Below are 21429 nucleotides of genomic sequence, written 5' to 3'. Positions count from 1 at the left end.
ATACTTAAACTTAACTATTTCCTTAAGCCAAGGTAAAAGGAAAGGAAACTAAATCACTTTTCCTTCCCAGGTCTTCTGTGTTTGTGCTGATGTGTTAGGTGCTTTAGAAGCAGGAAAGTCAGAGTAGAAAACAGCATTTATCTCCATGAGCAGACAACTGATAGCCCAGAGTTGCGATAGAATTATCGTATCAACACACAAGCTTAAGAGCACTTTTTAAAGAACATTTATCAAATTGGGTGCTCAATCCCTGCAAAACAGCAAAAGTAGCACTTGCACTGAAGGAGAAGAAAAAATATCTGAGAAATGAGACGCTGGAATAAGGATGTAAAGTATCCATTAAGACAGATAGCAATTGGCAATACTGGAAAGAAAACACTCTTGCTGCTGAAGAGCAGCAAGGCAGGAGAGGTGGCTTGGAGATGAGTTTGAGGAGAGCGTCCCCAAAGGAAAGTGACAGCAATGGAGGCACATGGAAAGACAAGAAGCCATGGTGCCATAGCACTCTTGGACCATCAGATTTATCGCGTGTGTTGCATATTGCTGAGAGGCTTCCAGAAGTGAACTGAAACCTTGCACCCTACTGTGCAAGCTACTGTACAGACATGCAGCTGACAGTCTCTGCCCTGAAGAGCTCAGAATTACAGGAATGACAAGATGTAGCACGTCAATGAAGCAAAGAGATATAAAGATCCTTGCCCACTGTACCTCCCACAGGTCTTGGACTAGGGCAAATGGAAGCCACAGATGAAGAGGCTGTTACTTGAGAAGCATTTTTCTCCAGTCACAGAAGAATTTTGATTAATGTTACTACTCACCGCTAGCAAACATCCAGCGAAAACAGTAAATCCCTTTGCATGGAGCTGTTTAGCCAAGGCATGTCCAAAACCTTTGTCACAGCCTGTTATGAGCACCGCCTTCCCTTCAACCTGTACGAAGAAAGACAATAACATGACACTGTCAGACAATGCAGTGGTGTAGGTACCAGCAGCACTGAGCTACACCACAAAGGAGCAGCTCATAGCCCTGCAGCCAGGGCCAGCCTGTGTTAAGAAGGAACCATCAGCAACTGGGAGGTGATGTGGCTGCTATCTGGGCCCTGTGTGGGACTGAGCTCACCTGACTTTACCTATCCGAGCAATGGCTGTTCGATCCAAGTTAGCAGTAAAAATCCCTTGTAAAAGGCACCCCCTATAAAACACCTCAGAATGCGTCCAAAAGAGCTGGGATAATCTCCCTCCAGTCCAGAGAGAGCTCAGACCTGATGCATAATTTTGGCCAAGCATCACTCTGCATGCAGCGATATCCTAAACCGAAGCCAGGTCATAGTTCTGTGTAGCTCAGCTCCCTTTCCCCGTGCGCGGTGGCGAACACAGATACAAGTCACAATGGCCACAGACCTGTTTTATGGCAATCTAAACCCAACAATTTCAGTGGAGTTTTGGCTGGGTCAACCAGCTTAGAGAAGATAACTGTGTAGAAACGTAACCAGTTCCCAACCATGAAATCCTAAATGTATTCAACTGCCAGTGTGTAACTACGTGTGTTGCCTTGACACCCCACCTAAAACAGCAGCTCATTCTTTCAAGTGTTAGTGGCCAAAACAGTACAGAAACATTTAAAAATACGCCTATCAGCTCATAGGCATATAGGAAAGAGCAGCACAGAAAACATCACCATGACAGCATGTCACCTGCTTGAAGTGCAGAGCAGCTCTTTTAGCTGCAGTGACTGTTGCCTGTACCCTACCCGCTCAGTGCATCACTTTCCATGCCACGCTTTAACGTGCAGCGATGTTTCCTTCTGAAATACTGCACTCTTAACAGGAACCATTTATCAAATCCTACAGTTCTTTCCTTTCCTTCCTACGTTTTCTTTTGACTGACAGATGAATTGAAAGAGAAGATCTGATACTACATCCGCTTTGACACAACAGGCCTGTGATAGTTCTGAAAACAGAATCCAAAATCCTGAATAGGATTCTGTACCAAAAAATTGCACATTTACCCTCTTTCTTTGCTTGAAAGCCATCGTTCTCCCCCTTTCCTTACCACAGCTGTGAAGCAAGGACCTCGTGACATTTAGCCCAACTTGCAGCCACACAGCTGCAGTCTTTCAGACTGCTCCAAACTGAAACCCTATCTGTAAGGCAGTAACGTGATACAGCAGTAAATATCTAGAGAATGCAATAAGGAAGTGAGGTCACTTCCATCTCTATGGCGATATCTGCAGCTAATATTCTCCATTACTGTATTAACAACATCTAGAACATGAACGTTTGTATCTTACACTACTCATGTACGAACTGTACCTTCTTGCCCAGCCCCTGTTTCAGACAGAAACGGGGTAATTACCAATGCTCTGATCTCTCATTCTGCTGACGTCTGGTAGTGAAACGGCAATAAGGAATAATTGCAGGGCGATAGCGATCAGTTACTGCACATACTCAAAATGAGCCCAAGCAGGCAGACAGCAATAGGCAAATGAGCTACACCCTGTCCTGTCCAATATCTCACACTGAAGTTATTGTTTCAAAGGAGGCTCATAATGTGAAGTTGAAATGAACAGATCAAAAGTCTCTCCCTCATTTATCATATGAACACCCACAGCATGTCACACAAATACCGGTTCCTATATTCATGCCAACAGCACCCACATACAGGCTAGTTCTATGGAAGCTCTAAAGGTAGCTACAGCTAAAGGACAAAAGATAAGTGAGAATTAACTATAGTGGTCAACCTTCATTTAATTTACAGTGACACAGCTCCAAGATACATGAGGATCAATAACAAACCAGATCACAGATCTGCCAAGGTCACTTCCCACATTAATTCAGCAACCTGGCACTTAGAGAAGAAAAGATCGGACTTTTTCCTCTGCCTTACCTCCCTACACCCTTTGCCTCTGAATCTTGAAGGAGCGGGACTTCCAGAAAGCAGAGGAACTGAGCAGGAGATAAAGAGATGTGATCATTTCCAAAGGCCAGAACAGGCAAATGCATAAGATGCACAACCCTCAGCTGTAGTGAGCTCTCATCAGCAGGTCTGAGCGGGACAGAGCTCACTCACATGCAGGTAATAAAGGAAGACCTATCTACAAATGGCTGGGTTGTGGTTGTGTCTGCATCTAATTTTAGCTCTCAGCAGTTGGTTTGTTTTCTCTGGTATAAAAAACAACAACAACAACAAACACAACAAACCAAATACCAAAATGTATACAAAAATGAGGACATGGAAAAAAAACATCTCCTCAGCTGTCTATAAGGAGAAGAAAAGTGAGCAACAACTTACAGTATTGAAAGTTCTGGTGATTACTTGTTATTATTCTAATTGCTGGTAATAAAACATGTGACTACAATAACATGGTACATGACAGACCGAGGTCCCAGCAGCACTAACAAGCATGCACAGAAAACCCGAGGGATCTAACAGATCTACCTGCAGCTGCCCTCATCTTTGTGACGTGCCTCGTGGACAGAGACCTTCCAGAGACGAGAACAGGGTGTGAACCCATTGCCAAGGTACGCACCCAAAGAGATCCTATCACAAAAAAAAAACTCTGAACACGGAAAAGCCTGACCATCCTCACCCTTCGAAAACGCCTGAGATAAGGCCTAATAGGCCTCGCTCCTGGAGTTTGATAAGGGTCAATCTGCAGCTTACAGCTTGACACCATGGTGACACAGAAAAAGGTGACTATCGTGCAGGCAGAGGACTGGCTCCCACCTCTCACAGCTGGCATCACAGTGATGTTAATCAATGTTTTAAGGAATTTCAGGTGCCTCACTCACCAAGTCCTACAGCGGTCTCAGGGAACACTACAAAGAAAACTGTACAATGTTGTTAGGGCACAGGAGACCAGCTAAGAGTGTGGAATAAAACCTTGTGTTGGAGGTGCTGCTGTGGCACCTTGTTAGGGTAACATTAGGGTAATGGTTAGGGTAATGTCTGTATCATTGCCCGTGATCTGTGGCGCTTTACCAGTAAAACACGTTTCTCACAGTTCAAATAGCTCCAGTGAGGCAGACTGGTTTCAGCCTGCAGCCAGCTCAGACACATACACTCCACCAGCTTTTCCTACTGGGTGTACATTTGCTTTCTTAATCGGTAGAACCTATTTTACTCAAGCAGATGACCTATCCAAATTACACACACTTATGGCAATAGGGGCTAAGGAAAGCAAAGCTAGTTTGTCAGCCTCAGTCTTCCTGAGGATTTGGGAACCCACCACGCTTGCCCAGACTTGATCCTTTTCCACTCTGTGCCACATTATTTTCTGAATCCTGTTCCCTTTGATGACCTCCCGTAACTGTTTGTTTTTTGTTTTTTTTTTTTGATCAGGTAGGTTAATTTGAAGATACGAACAAACAGTTACACAGTAAACTTGGCTTGTTCCTTATTTCCAGAGTTGGGAATCTGAAGCTTTCAATTTGAGGAAAACAAACTGAAAACACTCAAACTGAAAGAAGGTATTTTCCCAACGTACAAAAATCCTTGGCTGCAGAGCATCCCCCAGACACAAGATTCACTTGCTACAGGAATCTCTGTATTATTGATTTCCTGCAATTCTGGACAGCATGTATTGCCTGGTTACAGTGCACAAGCACACCACCACCTCTGTTCCAGCACAATGAAATTTCAGAGGGAGAAGTTGTACAGGAAATTTTAAGTGCAAGAAGTTCGGCACAAGCTGTCATAGCTGAAAGGCCTTCCAAGCCAAAGGCCAGCGGCCAACTAGTGTACCATCCATCATCTTCACGACAAGGACACACGTAACTGCTCCTTGAATCTCTGGAGAGGGCCATAATGCTACCCTCACGCAGATATTCCCCTCTCCCTTTGTTTGCCATGACACAAATGCAGATAGGATGGAGGAGTCAGAGGAGCAGAGCACAGAAGAGCAGCGGAGCAGGAGGCTGCAAACAGGTCAGAAGTATTTTCTGCCCACTTCAGGGCACGCAGGACTGAGCTGGAACTCCTAGAACAACACACGTCCACTTGCAGATCCTCTCTGGTGCCTGCAGAAGCTATTTGGGACATAAGCAAGAGCCAAGTTCACTCCAAACCAGTGAAAGCACCCCAGACATTTTTTATTTATTTTTGTAACGTATAAAAGGAAATGGATTATGCAATTGTTCTATTCACGGGGCTTTTTTCTCTCCTTTACACTCACTTCCAAATTTAGAACGCTGGACCAAAATCCATGCATTCGCTGCTTTATGAACGTTGTGGCGTGAAACTGTGTTTTACAGTAGCACAGAGGTCAGCACTGCAGCAACACCGACAACGCTGCCCCTGTCAAATCCCCGCAAGAAGCTGACAGACCTCCAGGCGCCATTCCAAACCTGGCGATTTCACCCCTCACCGACCTCATTTTCCCTCTCTCCCCTCACGGCGCTAGACCTTGACCCGCCCAGCAGCCCCTCAGGCCCCGGGAGGGCCTTCGGCATGGCCCCCGGCACGGCGCTGTGGTGCGGAGCTGCTCCAACTGCACCCGTGGCGGCCCCGCAGGCGCGCCGCCATTTTGTGCCGCGGGGGCCGCCTCTGCCTCCATCCGAGGCCCCTCTCCGTCCGTCCCAGGCCCCCCTCTCTCCATCCTCTCCCCCTGAGGACCCCCCTACAGAGCCGGGCAGGGCTCCCCACACCGGGCTCCCCGTGAGGCGAGGGCGCAGCGCCGACCCCGCTGGGTGACAGCCGCCCTCCCCATACTCACGGGCAGGGCGCGGCGAGCCCGCACCGCCCGGAGCGGCGGCAGGAGGAGGAGGCGGAGGAGGCGGCCCAGCCACCGCCCGCCGCCGCCCGCCAGCAGCCCGGCGGCAGCGCCCAGCGCCAGCAGCCCGGCGGTGCCCCGCATGGCCGCAGCCCGTGGCGGCCGCAGCCTATCGCCGCCGCCCGGCCCGGCCCTTCCCCCGGCCCGCCCCCGGGGCACCGGCACAGCCTCATTCAAACGGCGGCAGCGCCCCGCAGCCCCCCGCCGGCTCCAGGTAAGGCGCGGCGCGGCTCCCCGGGACCCCTCCCTGCCGACATCCCCGGCGGCCGGCATCTTCCCTCGCCCCCCCGCCGCCTCCACCTGCAGCCTGCCAAGGGCTGCCTGGGGGTGCACAGACCCCCAGGGCCCCCTCCGCAGCTGGCCGAGCTCCGGGGCGGGCAGCAGCGGGGGTCGGGGCCAGCCGGACCCCCGGCACCTCGCAGCGCAGTAAATCTGCCTTCATCGAGTTTTCTAGACCTTTCTTTTCCTAGCCTGCTGTCCAACAACAGCTCTTTTTTGGGGGAATTTGACTTTTTTTTTTTTTTTTTTCCGTGTAGGCCTGTTTCTCTGCAGGCCCTGAAGCTGCGGCAGCAGCACAGAATTCAGCAGAGACATAAATAAGATCCCAAAACTAGGCAGCGTTTTTCAGCTGTAATGGAGGAGGCTGTGCTTTAGGCTGGGGAGATGTTTTTGTGTGTGTGTGTGTGTGTGTTTGCATAGTGTGCGCTGGATCCGGTGTATGCAAAGGGGATACGATTGAAATCGACTTTCCCTGCTTCACTCTTACTCTTGAGCCATTTTCTTCCCCTAGTAACTTTTACTCATTCCGTGTGCATCGTCCAGTATCAGCAGCTAATTCATTACAAAGAAAATTATTTTTAAGCACGTGGCTGTACGAGCCATAAAGCCCGGGGATTGCTTTGGGAACACGTAACATAATGTCAGCCATGGCGCGAACGTCTGTTTTAGTTGAAAATTATCTTATATTTCTCACTCGAAATAATATATTGCATGAGTAAATAACTCATTTTTTAGCTGTTTCTGATAATATAGTTTAGGATGCATTAAACAACGAGAAATGGATGTTTTCTTGAAATGACTTCCTGCTTGTTAGTTTACGTGTAATCTTTTTCCTTATTTAAAGGCAGCTCGAGGTGGCTGAAGGTTGAGCCATTTATCTCGGTGTGAGGGACTGCAAGGGGGAAAGAGGAGTTCTTTGGACTTGATTTTCTCTTTGAAAGACTTGGAGTCAGCATGACTTACAAAATAATTGAGCAACTAAAGCTGAGGTGCTATCTTGTCTTGCAGATCTAAGGGAGAACAGTCTTGTTGGTAGAGTGTGTTAACTGGAAGCATGTTGGCTACCAAGCTGTCCCGGCCTCTCCTGAACATCTCTGTAAAAAAACTGAATTTCAAGGACCCAGGGAATGGTTTCAGGTAAGTAACATGGTGAAGAAGACATGGAAAGGAACTTGGGTTGGGTAATGAAACTGTTCGTTGGTGGTTTTTTTTTTTCTCTTTCTTCTGAACATGAATAGGCAGAAAACTGCCTATTTAATTCTAACTCCTAGCTCTGAAAAAATATGTATATATATATATATTTTGTGTATAATGGGAACCGTACTTGTACAAATTCAGAGCAAATGGATTACTTTCACTGGGTTTGCTTTAAAGCAAGGTTCCCAAACAATGGTGTGTGTATTGCTAATTGTAAACAAGCAGTTTAATGGACTAAGCAAGAATTGCCACTTCCGTTGTTGTTCCACTGCTATTGATAGTGGTGTGTGACACCATCACTGCCACGGATGGCTCCTGTGACAGAGCCATAAAGAGCAAAGATAGCAAAGCAATCAGAGATTTCCTATGCAAACAGGTTGACCCTTTTATCTGCTATCTACTCCACAACAGGCTCAAGCTGCACCAGCAGGAATCTATCTGCTGTGGCCTTAAATTTTCAAATTAACTTGTTATTAAGTTCAGAAAAGACTTTTTTTTTTCCACTTTGTACTTCTTCTACTCAGGGCTTGGTACAAAGTTTTGTGTTTTTTGAAGTACCCATATACTGCTAAATCTGAAATGGAAATGCAACTGTTTGTCTGAAAGACAGTGTTAACCATGATACCAGTATCTTAATGCACTGAGGTAACGTTTGTGTACTTGACTCTTCAAGCTGAGAACTGCTTTTATTAGTGTAACTGAACAAAAGCAAATGTGTGGTTACAAGGACAGATTTAATTTGTGGACCATCTGTGCATTTTAAAAGCCTCAGTTGTGGTCTCTAGAATTCAGTCATGCAGAATGACAAAAATGGCTCATGGTACATTAGTGTACTTGAGGGCTAGCAACATCTATGCTTCTTAGCTGTTTCCTCTGATGACATTCCTGCTGATCAGCAGCTGGCATCTATTTTAATGCCCTTGCCTTCAAGTCAAGGTAGAAGGAACACGAAGCAGTTATTCACCACAGGTTACTGTGAATAGAGTGCAGCAAATCGATTGTTCGCTGTGCTGCAGTGAAATAACAGGACCAGATGTGACATTGAAAAATAAAAATTAACTTAATGCAACTAAAAGAAACATTATGAACATTTCTGGGCACTTTGAAAAACACAGAGAAGCTTAGCATTGAGACAAAAGTTCCAAGCCAGGATTCCGGTCAGTAATGTTAACAGACAGTTTGGGTCTGGGGTCTGACCTTTGCAGCAATTAAATTGGCCATTGCTGTTTCAAGAGTTGGTTGAGCTTGTGACAGTGAAGGTTAGGAAAAGAGCCAAACTGTTGCAGGAAGGTGAGTGGACACCATTACCTGTAAGTAGGTCAGCTCCCTTCTCATCTGCTTCAAAGCTGTTGCGCTGTTAGACCCTGTCTTTAGCCCTGCTAGCAGAAAATGCAGCTCAGAGGCCAGTGTCTGCAGTTTGCTGTTCAGTGTTGCACAGGTCACCCTAGGAGTGCCTGTGATGTCTGAGCAGGAGATAACTGGGTGATTAAGCAAATTCACTTAGAAGAGCAGCCTGGAAGATAAGCTCTACTGAAGGATAGATGTTAGAGGAACCAGAGAGCAGCTGAAATACAGCACGTCTAGGGGAAAGCCAGAAGGCAGGGGGCAATGTCAGGGCCCAAATCAAAATATGAAACAGCTGATATGGTCCAGAGAGGTGGCTGGCAAGGATGGAGGACAGGGTCAGTCTGATGTGGTGTCTAGGCCTGGTTTTGATGAATGACAGTAAGACCTAAGACAATGTGATGCTACTGGTCACATAGCTTTTATAAACAGATACTCACTCACCTGGAGGGCATTGTTGCTTTGCTCTGGTCTGTATTTGTGAACTCGCTTTATTTACTTCAGTCAGACATGCTGTGCAGAGGAGCTTCAGATCTGCACGGCAGATACTGCTCAGAGACCTAGTATCTCTTAGTTTAAGCAGTAGCAAAGAGGAGATATAAGATCTGTCTAAGAGTATCTAAAGCATAGACATTGCAGAGGAAGAAATGTCCAGATTCTGTCTTCTCAAGTGACAGTCTGCACCATGTACAAAGGTAGCGCCACTTTCTTTTTCGTGTGTAATGCTGCAGCACCAGGGTATGGACAAGATATCCCATGCCTGATTGTTCTGTATTTTTTTTTTAACAGGCCTGTGAAAAGGTTTTGCTTCCCTCTCTTGTCCTCGTGGGGTAGCCGCTCTTATGCAAGTGAGGTTGATCAGGTGAGTGTGATTGTGGTTTCCAGATTGGGAACCAGTTCTACTGATCTGGAGCTTTAAACTCCCCGAAGCCTGGTGACCAAATTCTTCTTTCCTATTCGCCCGAAAGACTCCGAGCTGGACCTCTTAAACATACTCCGCATTCTTTCCTAGCACAGAGCTTCCATTGACGCAACACGGTACATGCTACTAAGGATGGAAATAAACAATCACACCAGTGTTTTTTTTTCTATTTTTGGAACTCACTCAGCAGATGAAATCTTCCACCTTAGAGTGGAGGGTATTTGTATGACAGGTTCTTAATAAAGCTCTCTTTCCAGAGTATGGTTGGACAAAGTCATGTAAATAAATTGGTGTGCCCTCTCTTTCCAGAGTATGGTTGGACAAAGTCATGTAAATAAATTGGTGTGCCCTCACATCTTATTCTGGAGAGGGATCCCCTTCTTTATTAGCCTTTTCCTTGAAGGCAGTAGCTTGCCAGAAACAGTGCCCATCAAAAGGAAAGGGGGTGTTTTGCCCTGTTGTCTGTCGTATGGCACAGAACTCAGCACTGTAGCAGGGCTAGAGCATGCACATCTTGCTCCATAAGCCTGGGACAGAGTCTGAAAGGAATTCAGGTGCACCCCTCGCATCATTGCCAGGCGGGACTAATCAGTCCCTGTGTATCCTGTGGAAGGCCCCATTTCTAGTTTTAACAGAGATGAGTTGGAATGAATTGCAAACAGTTATTACCTCATCCCACCCACAGCAGCACCTTGCTGCATGCACACCTGTTGCTGCTAGGATGTTTGATGCACTGTGCAGTTCTCAACATGCCGCTTAACTGCGGCCTCTCTTTGGGCTACGGCAAGGGGTTTGGAGAAGGAAAGAGGTGTACTTCTATTTAAATTATGTTAGAAAAATCAGAAGACAAAAAAAAAGACTAATCACCAACTGGTCTTAATTTCAAGCATGCAATCCCCTTGATTCTGCTTAGCTTTTAAAATGCAGCACTAGAGGGTTTATATACTAGAAGGAGAAAGATAAATGAGCAGTCAGTAAGGTTAACATACCGCCTTTTTTCAGTCGACCTATCTTCCCCACACCTTACAGGCTGCAAGGCACAGAACAGTAGGAGCAGTTGCTGTTGAAGAAAAATTATTTCTTGGGAACTGTCTGGTATGTTTTCAGATTTCACGATGGATGTGAACTGCCAGAGAGTGATAGTTTGGTCTCTTTGCCTTGAAAGTTGTTTGCCAGAGGTGCTAGAACCTGTTTCTTGTCTTCAGGAGGCTCTGGGTGGCAGTAGCTGGCAATGAGCATAGAAAATGTCCCTGGAACAGACTGCTCCTGGCCAAGGACATGGTTTTGTTCTGTGTACTGCAAGTCACCAATCTTGAGTGCTCAATTCCAGCACATTGTTTTGTTTTGTTTTGCAGATCGGCAGTAGAGCTGTGCTTATAACAGGTTGTGACTCAGGGTTCGGATTTGCCTTGGCCAAGCACCTGCATGCCAAAGGCTTCATTGTTTACGCTGGCTGCCTGCAAAAGGTAGGAAACCCAAAAACTTTGTTCTTCATCTGTGGCACATGAACAGACACACAAATCCAGTCTTTCATCTCCACTCTGCAGAACATCTTGCCAAGGAGAGGGAGGGTTGTTGGCAGCCCAAAGGGAAAGGCACAGGTGCTTGAATTTCATAGAGTATTATCTGGTCTAGACCATAACCAGGACTGCAGTGCTTGCAAAGGTTATTTGTTACAACACTCTGGTCTGTTCCAAATCTAATCGACTAGAACCCCACATCTGAGTTTATAGGCAATACATAATTATTCAGAGTTTATTTTGATTAATTATGACATCCAGCAAGCCACCAGTGATACTATAGCATGTGGTATAAGCATTGCTTTCTATATATGTGAATACAGCCATGCTGTAGTGTGCATTGAGGGTGCACACTGAACTCGCTGTGAAGGTGATAAAGTCCCACTAGTGCAACTGAGAGCAGATTCAGGCCACAAATAGCTTAGTGGTGCAGTTGTTGATATACTTTTTAAGAGCAGTCAGAGATGCCTCATCATGGTGAATAACAGAGAGCTTTAGCCTTTCCTTATGAAACACTGGCACGTTTTCTGCAGCATTGCCATTTCCCGACGGAAGCAAACCTACTCCTCAGGATATCCTGGGGTGGGTCAGTTACTTTGATCCAAATCTTTTAGCTTGCTTATCACTACAAATGTGTCCTGAATAGTTATATTATTTAAAGAGACTTTGTCAGGTGATTGGTTTTTTTTTTAAGTGTTACCAATACTCTTTCTGATGTTAGTATTTCCATTATTACAAAGTTTTGCTTAAATTATTAGTTTCTTTCTGCCACATTTTTTTCAAATGAGAAACTTGTGTTCAGATAGCTCCCTCCCCTTGTGGTGTCTCAGCCTTGGGCCAAGGCTATATTTTTTTAACCTGGGCTCCCTCTACAGGCTTCACAGCAGAACAAGATACTTTCTATAAACTGCTGCTTTTCCAAAGGTATTGAGAAGAGGGAGGGTAGAAGGCTGTTTTTTTTGGCAGATATTTTTCCTCTGCTTTTGTAACTAAAAGTCAACATTAGAAGAGATGATAACATTGAGACTTAAAGACCACTGCTCAGAATAACTGCCTGCCTGTATGTTGACAGTAGTCCAAAATTTCAGAGCTACAGGGTTACTTCTGTATTTCACTTCCTCAGTCTGAGCTGCCAGAAAGACCTGATTTTCAGTGAGCATGCGTTTAACTATTGCTGAAACCTCCCTTCCATTTTGGTGTCTTCAATACACATGCTACTGCAAGCTTGTTAGTGGAAAATCATGGCCTCTGACAATTTCAGCATAAACTGAAATGAAGTATGTGACAGAAGTCCTTTTAGCTTTGATCAACGTTTGTTTCCTCTCCAAGAATCACCAAAAATCTTTGCTTTATCACTGTATAATTAAATGTTGTGTTTTTTTAGCTGGATTCATGTTCCATGTTCCAAAATTTGTGTGACCATGGCAAGACTGGTGACAGCAACTGTCATCAGAAAAACACTATAAAAATGCCAAAGCTCCCTAGTCAACTGGTTGGCCTACTCTGTGTCTTCAGGTCACATACTTTATGGAAAAAAAAAAAAAAGTTCTTAGCCCTGTAGAACTAAACTCCAAGAGACTGAGCTGACTTGTCTTTAAGCCATAGGTCTCATCGGAAAAAAACAAAGAGAATTCTGGTCAGTGTTATTGTTGGTACTGATTTTAGGGACAGAAAATATTCAGTCTGTTTTTAGGTTCTAGATGGAGCTAGAGGTGGAAATAAGAAGCATCACATTTTGCTTGTAAACTGGATATGTTTGACTTAGCCCTCACTGAGAGGAAATGAGTATGAAACTTGAGTATTATTTTCATGTGATTGCTTTTCAGAGCGCAGCTGCACATCAGAAACATACTCCAACATTGTGTCCCCAGGGAGTGCACTCTCCTTGCAGATAAAAAATGTGTGCAGTGCTGTCCCTTCATTAGGAAGGGTTTCCTAGAGTGGCCAGATCCTGAGCACCTGGCTGGTTTTTGCTGAAGGGGACCTGGGAGGTGTTTGGAGTCATGACTAAGGGGACCCCAAGGATGCATCTGTGCTAAGTGCTATTTCACACTGTTTGTTCCTAACATTTTCACCAACAAATGTATCAGTGAGTGTTGATGCTTCATTGCCAGAAGACAGTAGTAGACTGGATCCGATGAACAATCACACTGCAGCTGTCTTATTTTTCTCTTTGGTTAATAGCTGGAGGAGCCAGCTGACACGAGATGAAGAAGGTATTTTTCCAGCAGTATCTGTTACCAGTGGACATATGTGGTGTTTGTCACGGCTGTCAGGAGTGTCGTGGAATCCCTGTTTGCTTTGCTGTGTGTGCTCAGGCCCCTCGGAGCTTGCAGGGGAATGAGAAGGCAGAGGTTATCTGAGCAGCCCAGCATGCAGGCAAGCTCCTGGAGGGCCCAAAGGAGTGCTGAGAGCCACAGGGTGTGTGACGTGCCACTTCAAGGACACAGTGATAGAGATCCAAGCTGAGGGCCATGAGAGTGACCATGAAAAGAGGAAGATGAGGCAGTGGTCTGCTTTTTAAATATATGAGGGCTGGGTCCTCTTGCCATGGGGTCTGTGGACGCATGAGGAGGCCCTTCCAGTGCTGTGTGGGGGCCCGGGGGTCGAGGGATGGGCTGTGCCCTGTGCCAGGAGAATATGGTGCAGGCATGGGGTACCTGGCTGAAACACCACCCTTCTGCCCTTTGTGAAGAGCCGAGGGGATGACCCTGGGGGCCTGGGTGAATGGCTGGAGTCCATCTCTTGGGTCAGGATCCCAGCCCCAGGGAGTCCTCTCCAAGCACCTGGCTGTGGGTGGGGGGAGGCAGGAGGCATGGTGGCTTGCAGAGCCGGCTCTGTGAGGGAGGAGGAAGAGGATGCTGTGAAATTTCCAGCAAAGCTTATGAGGCCTCTGCTGCTGGTGCGCTTCTGTGGCCCAGAGACCTGGTCGTACAAGGAGAATTGGATACTTAAGAGTCAGGTCCACTGCTGCGCATCTTTTGCCAAAATTTTTGAGAAGTTGAGACACGTGCTTTTTCCACCTTGCGCCCACATGGTGGCTCGCGGAGTTTTCTTCTCTGGCAGGTGACTTCTTAGCACCTCACAGACCTGGCACTGGAGGAGGAAGCACGTTGGCTTTGCTGTTCTCCTTTTAGCTCTATCTGCTGATTCCAAGGGACTTGTGTGCTTACATTTGCTGACTCCCTTTTGGCAACTTATTCCCTTTTTCCCCTATTCCCCTTTTTGGGCTGTTTGTGTGCTTTCCAGTGCTTTGCCATACATGCTGACTTCAGCACCAAAGTGGGTTTGAGTGAGCAATGAACTTAGCATGAGGCTCTTTTTGTTCACCATAAAACCAAACACCATGAAGCTATGCATGGGACTTCTAATGGCTCCATTTTGTATGTGAAATGCTTCCGTGTGAGGAGAATGCAGTAAATGCCTTCTCTTAAGGACCAGCACTAACCAGTATTAATGGTCTGCTTTGGAATAAGGAAGGGTGGAGAACAAGATAGAGGAGACACCAGGTACCCCAGTCAGTGAGCTTCAGGGTCCTGTGTGTGAGCACAGCAGATAAGCCCAGGAACAAGAGGATCCAGGAGAAGGTGCTTTGGAAGATAAGGTGGCCCAGAGACGCAGCAATGTGTATGGCCACTCTTGTATGGGCACAGTGTGGTATCTAAAGTGGGCTACCTGACGTGGGCTCTCTGAGGAGGCAAGTGGGCAGTCTGAAAGCAATTCAGGGATAGTTGCAAATTCATACTAATATTGTGTGTATGTGTCCTCTTAGCACCATAGCCAGGTTAGGCTGCAGGACCACCGCAGCAGGTAGCTCTGGGCACGGCAGCCTTGTTGCTAGCAGTATCTGGCCCCTGGGAAAGGTGTCTGAGGGGTCAGCTGCAGTTACAGGGCTGGACTGTGAGTAGGTATGTGTGTACTGGGGGAAACTGTTGCTCTGAGCTGCGAAAAAAAGTGGAGATGGGAAAGAGGTGTGAGAAACAGCTCATGGAGAGGGCAGGAGAAGAGAGCAAGATGCTGGAAAAGCCTCCTGGGAGCTTACTGTCAGGCGAGCTGGCCAGCCACCTGGTAACTGCGCCCTGCAGGAGTCGGCCGGAGGCAGCAGGTGTGTTTCCAGGCAGTAGGTGTGTTTCCAGGCGGCAGAAGCTGTGTGCACGGATCAGCTGAAGGGAGAGAGCAGTGGGCAGGCAGTCCCTCTTACAAGGCTGTCACTCCCAGGGCTGGCGATGTGACTGAGAGGCACATGCAATGTACATGGGCAGCCACTCACCAGCTATTTTATACCGTTACCACCGCCACACTGTTTGTTGTGCCCCGTGCACAGGCAAAAGTGACCATGGCACCCGTGGCAGTGGATCACAGCTTGATCTCAGAGCTTGTACTGGGCAGCAGTTACCTTGCTGGGCAGATCCAGCTCCGCCTGCTTTCTTGGTTGCTGCAGCAGTGTGTAGCAGCTGACTCGATGGCAGGGCTGATGGTCAGATGGAGCTGCTCAAGGAACGGTGTTCTTCTGCAGGAACAGCCCTGTCTGTGCCCTTTGGAACTGCAGGACTGTCCTGATCATTCCGATTGCCCTGTGCACTCAAGCAAAAGCTTGATTTGGCGGTTGATACACGTTTGATCTTCTACACAAGTTCCTTGGCCAGATTCAAACCAGCTCTTTCTTCCCCAATAGGACAAGGGAGATGGTGGCTCCAAGGATCTGGACGACATGAAGAGTGACCGAATGAGAACTGTGCAGCTCAATGTCTGCGACAGCAAAGAAGTGGACCGAGCAGTGGAGCACGTGAATAGCAGCCTGGAGGACCCAGAGAAAGGTAGGCGCATCCCGCAGTCTGTAAGGGCACACGGAGATAGGTGACAAGAGCTCCCTCAGCTGGGCGCCGAGAGCATTTTCAGGGCACACTTCAGAAGCTGAGCAATACATTGAAGGGCAAAAAGCTCTGAGGAGCAGCAGTGCAGAGCAAATGGCCTGTTTAAATGTGCGATATCAGAAAGCTGCTTCCCACGTGCACCTTAAGACAACATCTGCAAACAAACAACAACAAAAAAAGGGCTCGGCTTTTTTCTCCACTAGCTCCTGTAGGGACATAAGCAGAAATTGGGGCGTTGCTTCAAGGCCCTGGGATGAGTGCTTTGATCCTGTGAACTGAGGTTTATTGTAACCCCCATTAAGTCATAAAACCTGGCCCGTGCCCAAAGGTTGTGGATTAACAACCAAAGTGTCTCCCCTATACTTTGAAAAAACAAAGAAAATGGAGATGTTATCAAAAGGATTTCTTATGAAGCTGACTATTATTAATGCTATGGTAAATATTACCATATATTATACATTTAATAGTTGCAGGGGTAGCTGTACCTACCTTTCTTAGCATGTCTGCCTCGTTCTGATGTGAGGACAGCAAAATCTGCTCTGGTACTATGAAAATTCGAGTTGCTCATGCATTCCTAAAACCTTTCCACCCTTTGGTGACCTACATTTTTCTCCTTAAGGAGCGTCCCACTTCAGCACCTGAAGGTTGTTCACAAACAGAACAGCCAGTAATTTTTTTATTTTGGATTTTGCAAAAACCTATTTCTGTTACTTTTTTTTAACATTTATTTTAATGTGTATATTTCTTCTTTATAAAGTTTTCCAGCCCTGTATTCTCAAGCATAGGCCAAGAGGACGTTGCTTTCTCTGGGCTGCTTTTGAGAAGATAGATCTAGACACAGTCAGTCAACAGCTAACAGTAAGATTTTATAAAAAGCAGAGAGATGTCAACCCAGACCTTTCTCAGTCTGTTTCCTGTGCAATTTGAAAATATATGAAGTAAGTTCATTTTATTCCAAATTCCTTTCTAAACTTTGTTTTCATTGGCAAATGAGTTAATAGCTTCTGTTCATATCTTGCTTAGAGCAGAATAAAAGGGAGAGGCTATGGCAGGCTCACCCATGTCCATATCCCCCTCACCAGTATTGCAGACATTCGAGATCTTATGGTAACACGAGATTTTACACCAAAAGAATTTTGTTTCTTACAAGGTCTTTTCTATTCTTATTATTTGCATTTAGAGAGTGTATTTTGCTGCTTTTAAAAATGAGAATTTTGAAAAGAGAATATCAAGGAGAACAGCTTAGACAAGCTGAAATTCTCTGTTTGCTGTTTCAGAATTTCACTGTACTCACAGTATTTTGTGGCTGCAGGGTTGGGCAGTACAAACAGATTTTGATTGTGGTTATATTTGCTCAGGAGACTAAGGTTTGCTCTAGGTTCTCTTCTATCCGGTTGTCGTAATTACAGGTCTTAATGAAGAGCTTTCTGGTTCAATTATCTATTAACCAGGCCTATTGCAAGCTGATCTCGTTAGTCTCATAGAGGGAAAACTTTGTTTGATTTTATCTTGTAGGGCTCTGGGGGCTGGTTAACAACGCTGGGATCTCCACGTTTGGGGAAGTAGAGTTCACCAGCATGGACACCTACATGGAGGTAGCTGAAGTGAACCTGTGGGGCACTGTGCGAACCACCAAGGCTTTCCTCCCGCTCATCCGGAGGTCAAAGGGTAAGTGATTTCCTCCTGACTTTCACTCGGTGGAGCAGGTCCCTTGCCCTGCCCTGTGTCTTACTGTCATGGAGACCAAAAGGTCTACTACACTTCTCTCTGCACCACTGGCCACCTTTGTACCTTTACAGACAGAACGTGACCCACAGCATAGGCACAATGGCTCTGGAGCTCACACAGGCCTCAGCATAAAAATGCAAAATTGTTCTTGTACTGGGGCCAACTACCTGACTAAACAAGTATATTTTTTTACTATATGTGGCCCAGGGAGCATTTCTCCACCATGAGAAGGTATCTGCTTCTGTGGTCGAGGTTGCTCTTTCTAATGTAACTCCGCATAGAGCACTGAGAGGAAATGCAGACTGGTTAGACTGCAGCATCCAGTCTCCTACCAGCGCTCTCCCCTACCAAAATGAGAGAGGAGGAAAGACCCAGCTCTGTGCCCGAAGCCATAATCCAGCTGTCACACAGAGAAGGATGGAGTGGACTTAGGCTGCTTTTTCCATTTGTGGTACAGGAGCAAGCTATGCACCTTTGAGAGGCAGATGCTATAAGCTACCACTGGGCTCCTGGATATCGTGCCTTAGCCTTGCAAATAAACAAGCTCAGTCTTGGTGCCAGAGGTTTTCTTTGATGCTCCTTCCTCTTGTCTGGGCTCAGTCCTGATTGCTGCTGAGCAATCCAGTTTCCCACCATGCAGGTTCTGTCCAGCCTCTTCCGTGTTCCCCATAGCACCGCGCTTTGTGTGTCACTGTCTGCCTGTGCCCTGGGGTACAACGAGCCAGGGAGCACCCTGCAGTGGGCTTGTTCTCCTGCCTGAAGGCTGCTGCATAGGGCGGGAATGCACCGATAGAGCCACCAGCAGGTCTGGCAGGCAGCTCTTAGGGATATGCGGGGAGGGGTGGATGCACGTTCAGGAATCTGGTGGGAGGTTTGTGTAAGGTATCTGCTCTGTGCATCACAGCTCAGCTGTGCTCTACCTGGCCTCTGCCTAGGTCGTGTAGTGAACATCAGTAGCATGATGGGTCGGATGGGCAGTCCTGCCCGCTCGCCGTACTGCATCACCAAGTTTGGCGTGGAAGCCTTCTCCGACTGCCTGCGGTACGAAATGCAGCCCCAGGGGGTGATGGTCAGCATCGTGGAGCCTGGCAACTTCATAGCTGCCACCAACCTGTACAGCCCCGAGCGGATCAAAGCCATAGCTGACAAAATGTGGGACGAGCTCCCTGAGATAGTGCGCAAAGACTACGGCAGGAAGTACTTCGATGAGCAGGTCAGCAAGATGGAGACGTACTGCAACAGTGGCTCGACAGACACCTCGCCGGTCATTGAGAGCGTTGCCCACGCGCTCACCTCCACGACCCCCTACACCCGCTACCACCCCATGGATTACTACTGGTGGCTGCGCATGCAGATCATGACACACATGCCGGCAGCCATCTCAGATCGGCTCTATGTCTATTGAGGCCTCGTACTCCTAGGCTGCCCCAGTGGGAAGTTTGTTTTGAAGAGAGCATTGTACACAATTCCCATTTTTTAAATTTTTCTAACCTCGTTTCAGAGTACTGTATTTTAGCTCTAAAGGGTTCATCTAAACATCTGACATAACCTAAAGGGCAATAACTTGCAAAGGGTGCTTCATAGGCAGGAATATATTATGTTTGTGCAGGGACGTTGTTTCTTTGCTATTTATTTCTTGTAATCCTTTTTTTTCACCTCAAATGTCAAGTTAAAATCGTTATTTAAATTGCAATTGCTCTGAAGTGGTTTCAAAATAATTTCTGCTGTTGACCGCACACAATTTTCAGAATTCCTGCCTAGGATGCAGCCTTCGCACCATATAACAAAGGCCCTCCATGCTGTAGTGGCAAGCCACTGCCTCCTGATGACTAAGAGTGTCCAACAGACTTTTCTAGGCCTGATTACAGTAACCCAAGGCAAAGCAGAGACTTCTTAAATTTGGGGATCAGAACTCAAGACATTCGAAATGCTGAAACCAAGCAACTGACCCTGTCCCTTTTTCTCTTAGAATTATACTGAGAATTACTAGAGAAAAGGAACCAGTTTGCTTTTTTCACGTGCTTTCTTGGAGTTCAGTCATCCAAGGACTGAAGCCAGCAGACTTTTCCCACAGGAGTTTCTTAATTGTATGAGCATTCCCATGAGTGTGAGAAGCTTTACTCACAGGGCTGCAGACATCAGGATTGACCCCTAGTAACATTTCTCTTCTCTTCAGTACTAGTTGAATGCCAACTCCTAGAGTTTCCCTTCAGCTCGTATAATCTGTGAGGGTCACCAGTGACCAGAGGGAAGCAAAGAGGGTTATAGTGAATCAGATCAGTGAATGCTGTTCTTACCAGGGACCTTAGTGTTAGTTACACTGAAGTATTTGTACAGCACCATGCACAGAAGGCCCTTAACCCTCGCCAGGGCCTCCAGGCACTACTGCAGTGCAGGTGCCGTTAATAACTTCCATTGAAGGAGTCACTGAGCCGAAATACATCTAACAGGATATAAATCTAACAAAACGTCCATAACACAATAAAGTTAACTTTAGGTGCAGTTTAATTTACATGATGGTTATGTTTACATGTCTGTGAAGCATTTGTTTTGTACTGTAAGAAAATAAGGAAAGGAAAGAGGAAAGGAAAGGAGAAAGGAAAGGACAGGACCACAAAAGAGCCTTTCGTGGGGAAATGTTGAAAGAGTTAATTTGTTTAAGCTCAAAAGGAAAAAAACAAAAAAGTAATTAAAATAACCATTGTTAGCAAAGTTGAAGAGAAGGGATCTCATGTGCTATAGTAACATACCATGACGTGATCAGACTCATTTGGCTTAATAAATGTATACATGAATGGTAAAATTCAGAGGCTCCCTCTCTGTTTTTTAACATTTAAGGTGAAAAGCTCATATACTTTTTTTTTTTAATTTTGTGAAGTTCGTGCTTGTTTTTATACATACACACTTAACTGAGAGGCATATTTGCAGTCTAGACTCTTATATGTCCACATTTGTGCAAGACTTCGGTATGAGCACTGGATGTATCCTCCTGCCTCTCTTGACAAATATACCAAACCCCTGGACTCTGTGATCCCAGCTCTTACGCCTACATCTGTACCAGATTCACACAGATTGCCAGGGATTGTTATGGATCACTCCCATGGAGCGGGAAGAGACTGAGCTATGAAGAGTGGAAGGGGATAGCAGTGATTCAGCAGGGCAGGCATACAGCAGGTCACTGACAAAATAAAACCCTGGGACTTGCCAGCTGGAGGTGCTTCTCTGAGATCTGCTTTCTCTTTTTTCCCACATATTTCTTGCCAAGCTGAGGCACTGGCACAGCATCTCACCATGCAGCAACCCTTGGGCAACCTGGAGCTGCCTTTGCACTTGGCAGCTCCATCACACCAGTGCTAGAGGAAGAGGCGTTGGGCCAGTTACACTGAAGACAGGAGAGGGACCTTCAGAGCACGTTGGATTGAGATGACATTGCTGCTGGGGAACACATCCCTCATCTTCCTCTTTGGTAGAGACATCAGAGATCTGCTGCTATCTCTATACATATCAAATCAAAAGGGGAATGAATGGTTCAGTGCTTAAATGATTGAACCAAGGCCATCAGAAAGCCACTGGCCAGCTTGCATCACTGCTCTCCATGCAGTACTGGTTGAGATCTATCTGCCTCAGCACCCCGGGAGATGAGCAGATTGTCACCAGTGCTGTCTGTGATAAGACTCTCTTAACCTAAAAATATCTTCTCTAGTGTGGTGGGAGGCAGCAGAGATGGGGTAATTTTAACTACAGCTGTTACATCTTGTTCTAAACCTTAGTGAGGAAATCTTGAAGCTCTACCCAC

At 46.4% G+C, this 21429-nt stretch overlaps 2 protein-coding genes across 5 annotated transcripts in view; one reads left to right on the top strand and one right to left on the bottom strand.

Moving 5' to 3' along the window:
* The window catches only part of LOC310904423 (D-beta-hydroxybutyrate dehydrogenase, mitochondrial-like), a gene marked incomplete at its 5' end in the record, with an annotated part of 29599 nt that extends 23746 nt beyond the window's left edge, over positions 1–5853 (bottom strand). For 2 of the 4 annotated variants that reach the window (XR_014588321.1, XM_083849151.1), the window contains 2 exons: positions 819–929; positions 5713–5853. Coding sequence is in view for 3 of the 4 variants with exons in the window: in XM_083849151.1 (XP_083705277.1) it covers positions 819–929; positions 5713–5853 (252 nt within the window). Of the gene's footprint in view, positions 1–818; positions 930–2051; positions 2856–5712 lie in introns of those variants that run through there. The other 2 variants (XM_083849154.1, XM_083849155.1) reach the window with 2 other exon arrangements.
* BDH1 (3-hydroxybutyrate dehydrogenase 1) lies at positions 5842–20436 on the top strand. Its single transcript, XM_083849167.1, has 7 exons — positions 5842–5983; positions 7057–7185; positions 9379–9451; positions 10867–10977; positions 15707–15848; positions 17421–17573; positions 18569–20436. The coding sequence occupies exons 2-7, from the start codon at positions 7103–7105 to the stop codon at positions 19036–19038; spliced, it is 1032 nt and encodes a 343-aa protein (XP_083705293.1). The 5' UTR covers positions 5842–5983; positions 7057–7102; the 3' UTR covers positions 19039–20436.
* The last annotated feature ends 993 nt before the right edge of the window (positions 20437–21429 follow it).

This window comes from Anser anser, assembly GCF_964211835.1.
Source record: "Anser anser genome assembly, chromosome: 9".
NCBI classification, from domain to species: domain Eukaryota; kingdom Metazoa; phylum Chordata; class Aves; order Anseriformes; family Anatidae; genus Anser; species Anser anser.
This window is presented reverse-complemented; position numbering and strand designations above follow the sequence as displayed.

Bases quoted from the DNA above. Each gene is read 5' to 3' on its own strand.
- BDH1 (XM_083849167.1), top strand. From the start codon at position 7,103: ATGTTGGCTACCAAGCTGTCCCGGCCTCTCCTGAACATCTCTGTAAAA. The intron at 9,452-10,866 runs GTGAGTGTGATT...TTTGTTTTGCAG, and splicing joins ATGCAAGTGAGGTTGATCAG to ATCGGCAGTAGAGCTGTGCT. The intron at 17,574-18,568 runs GTAAGTGATTTC...GCCTCTGCCTAG, and splicing joins GCTCATCCGGAGGTCAAAGG to GTCGTGTAGTGAACATCAGT.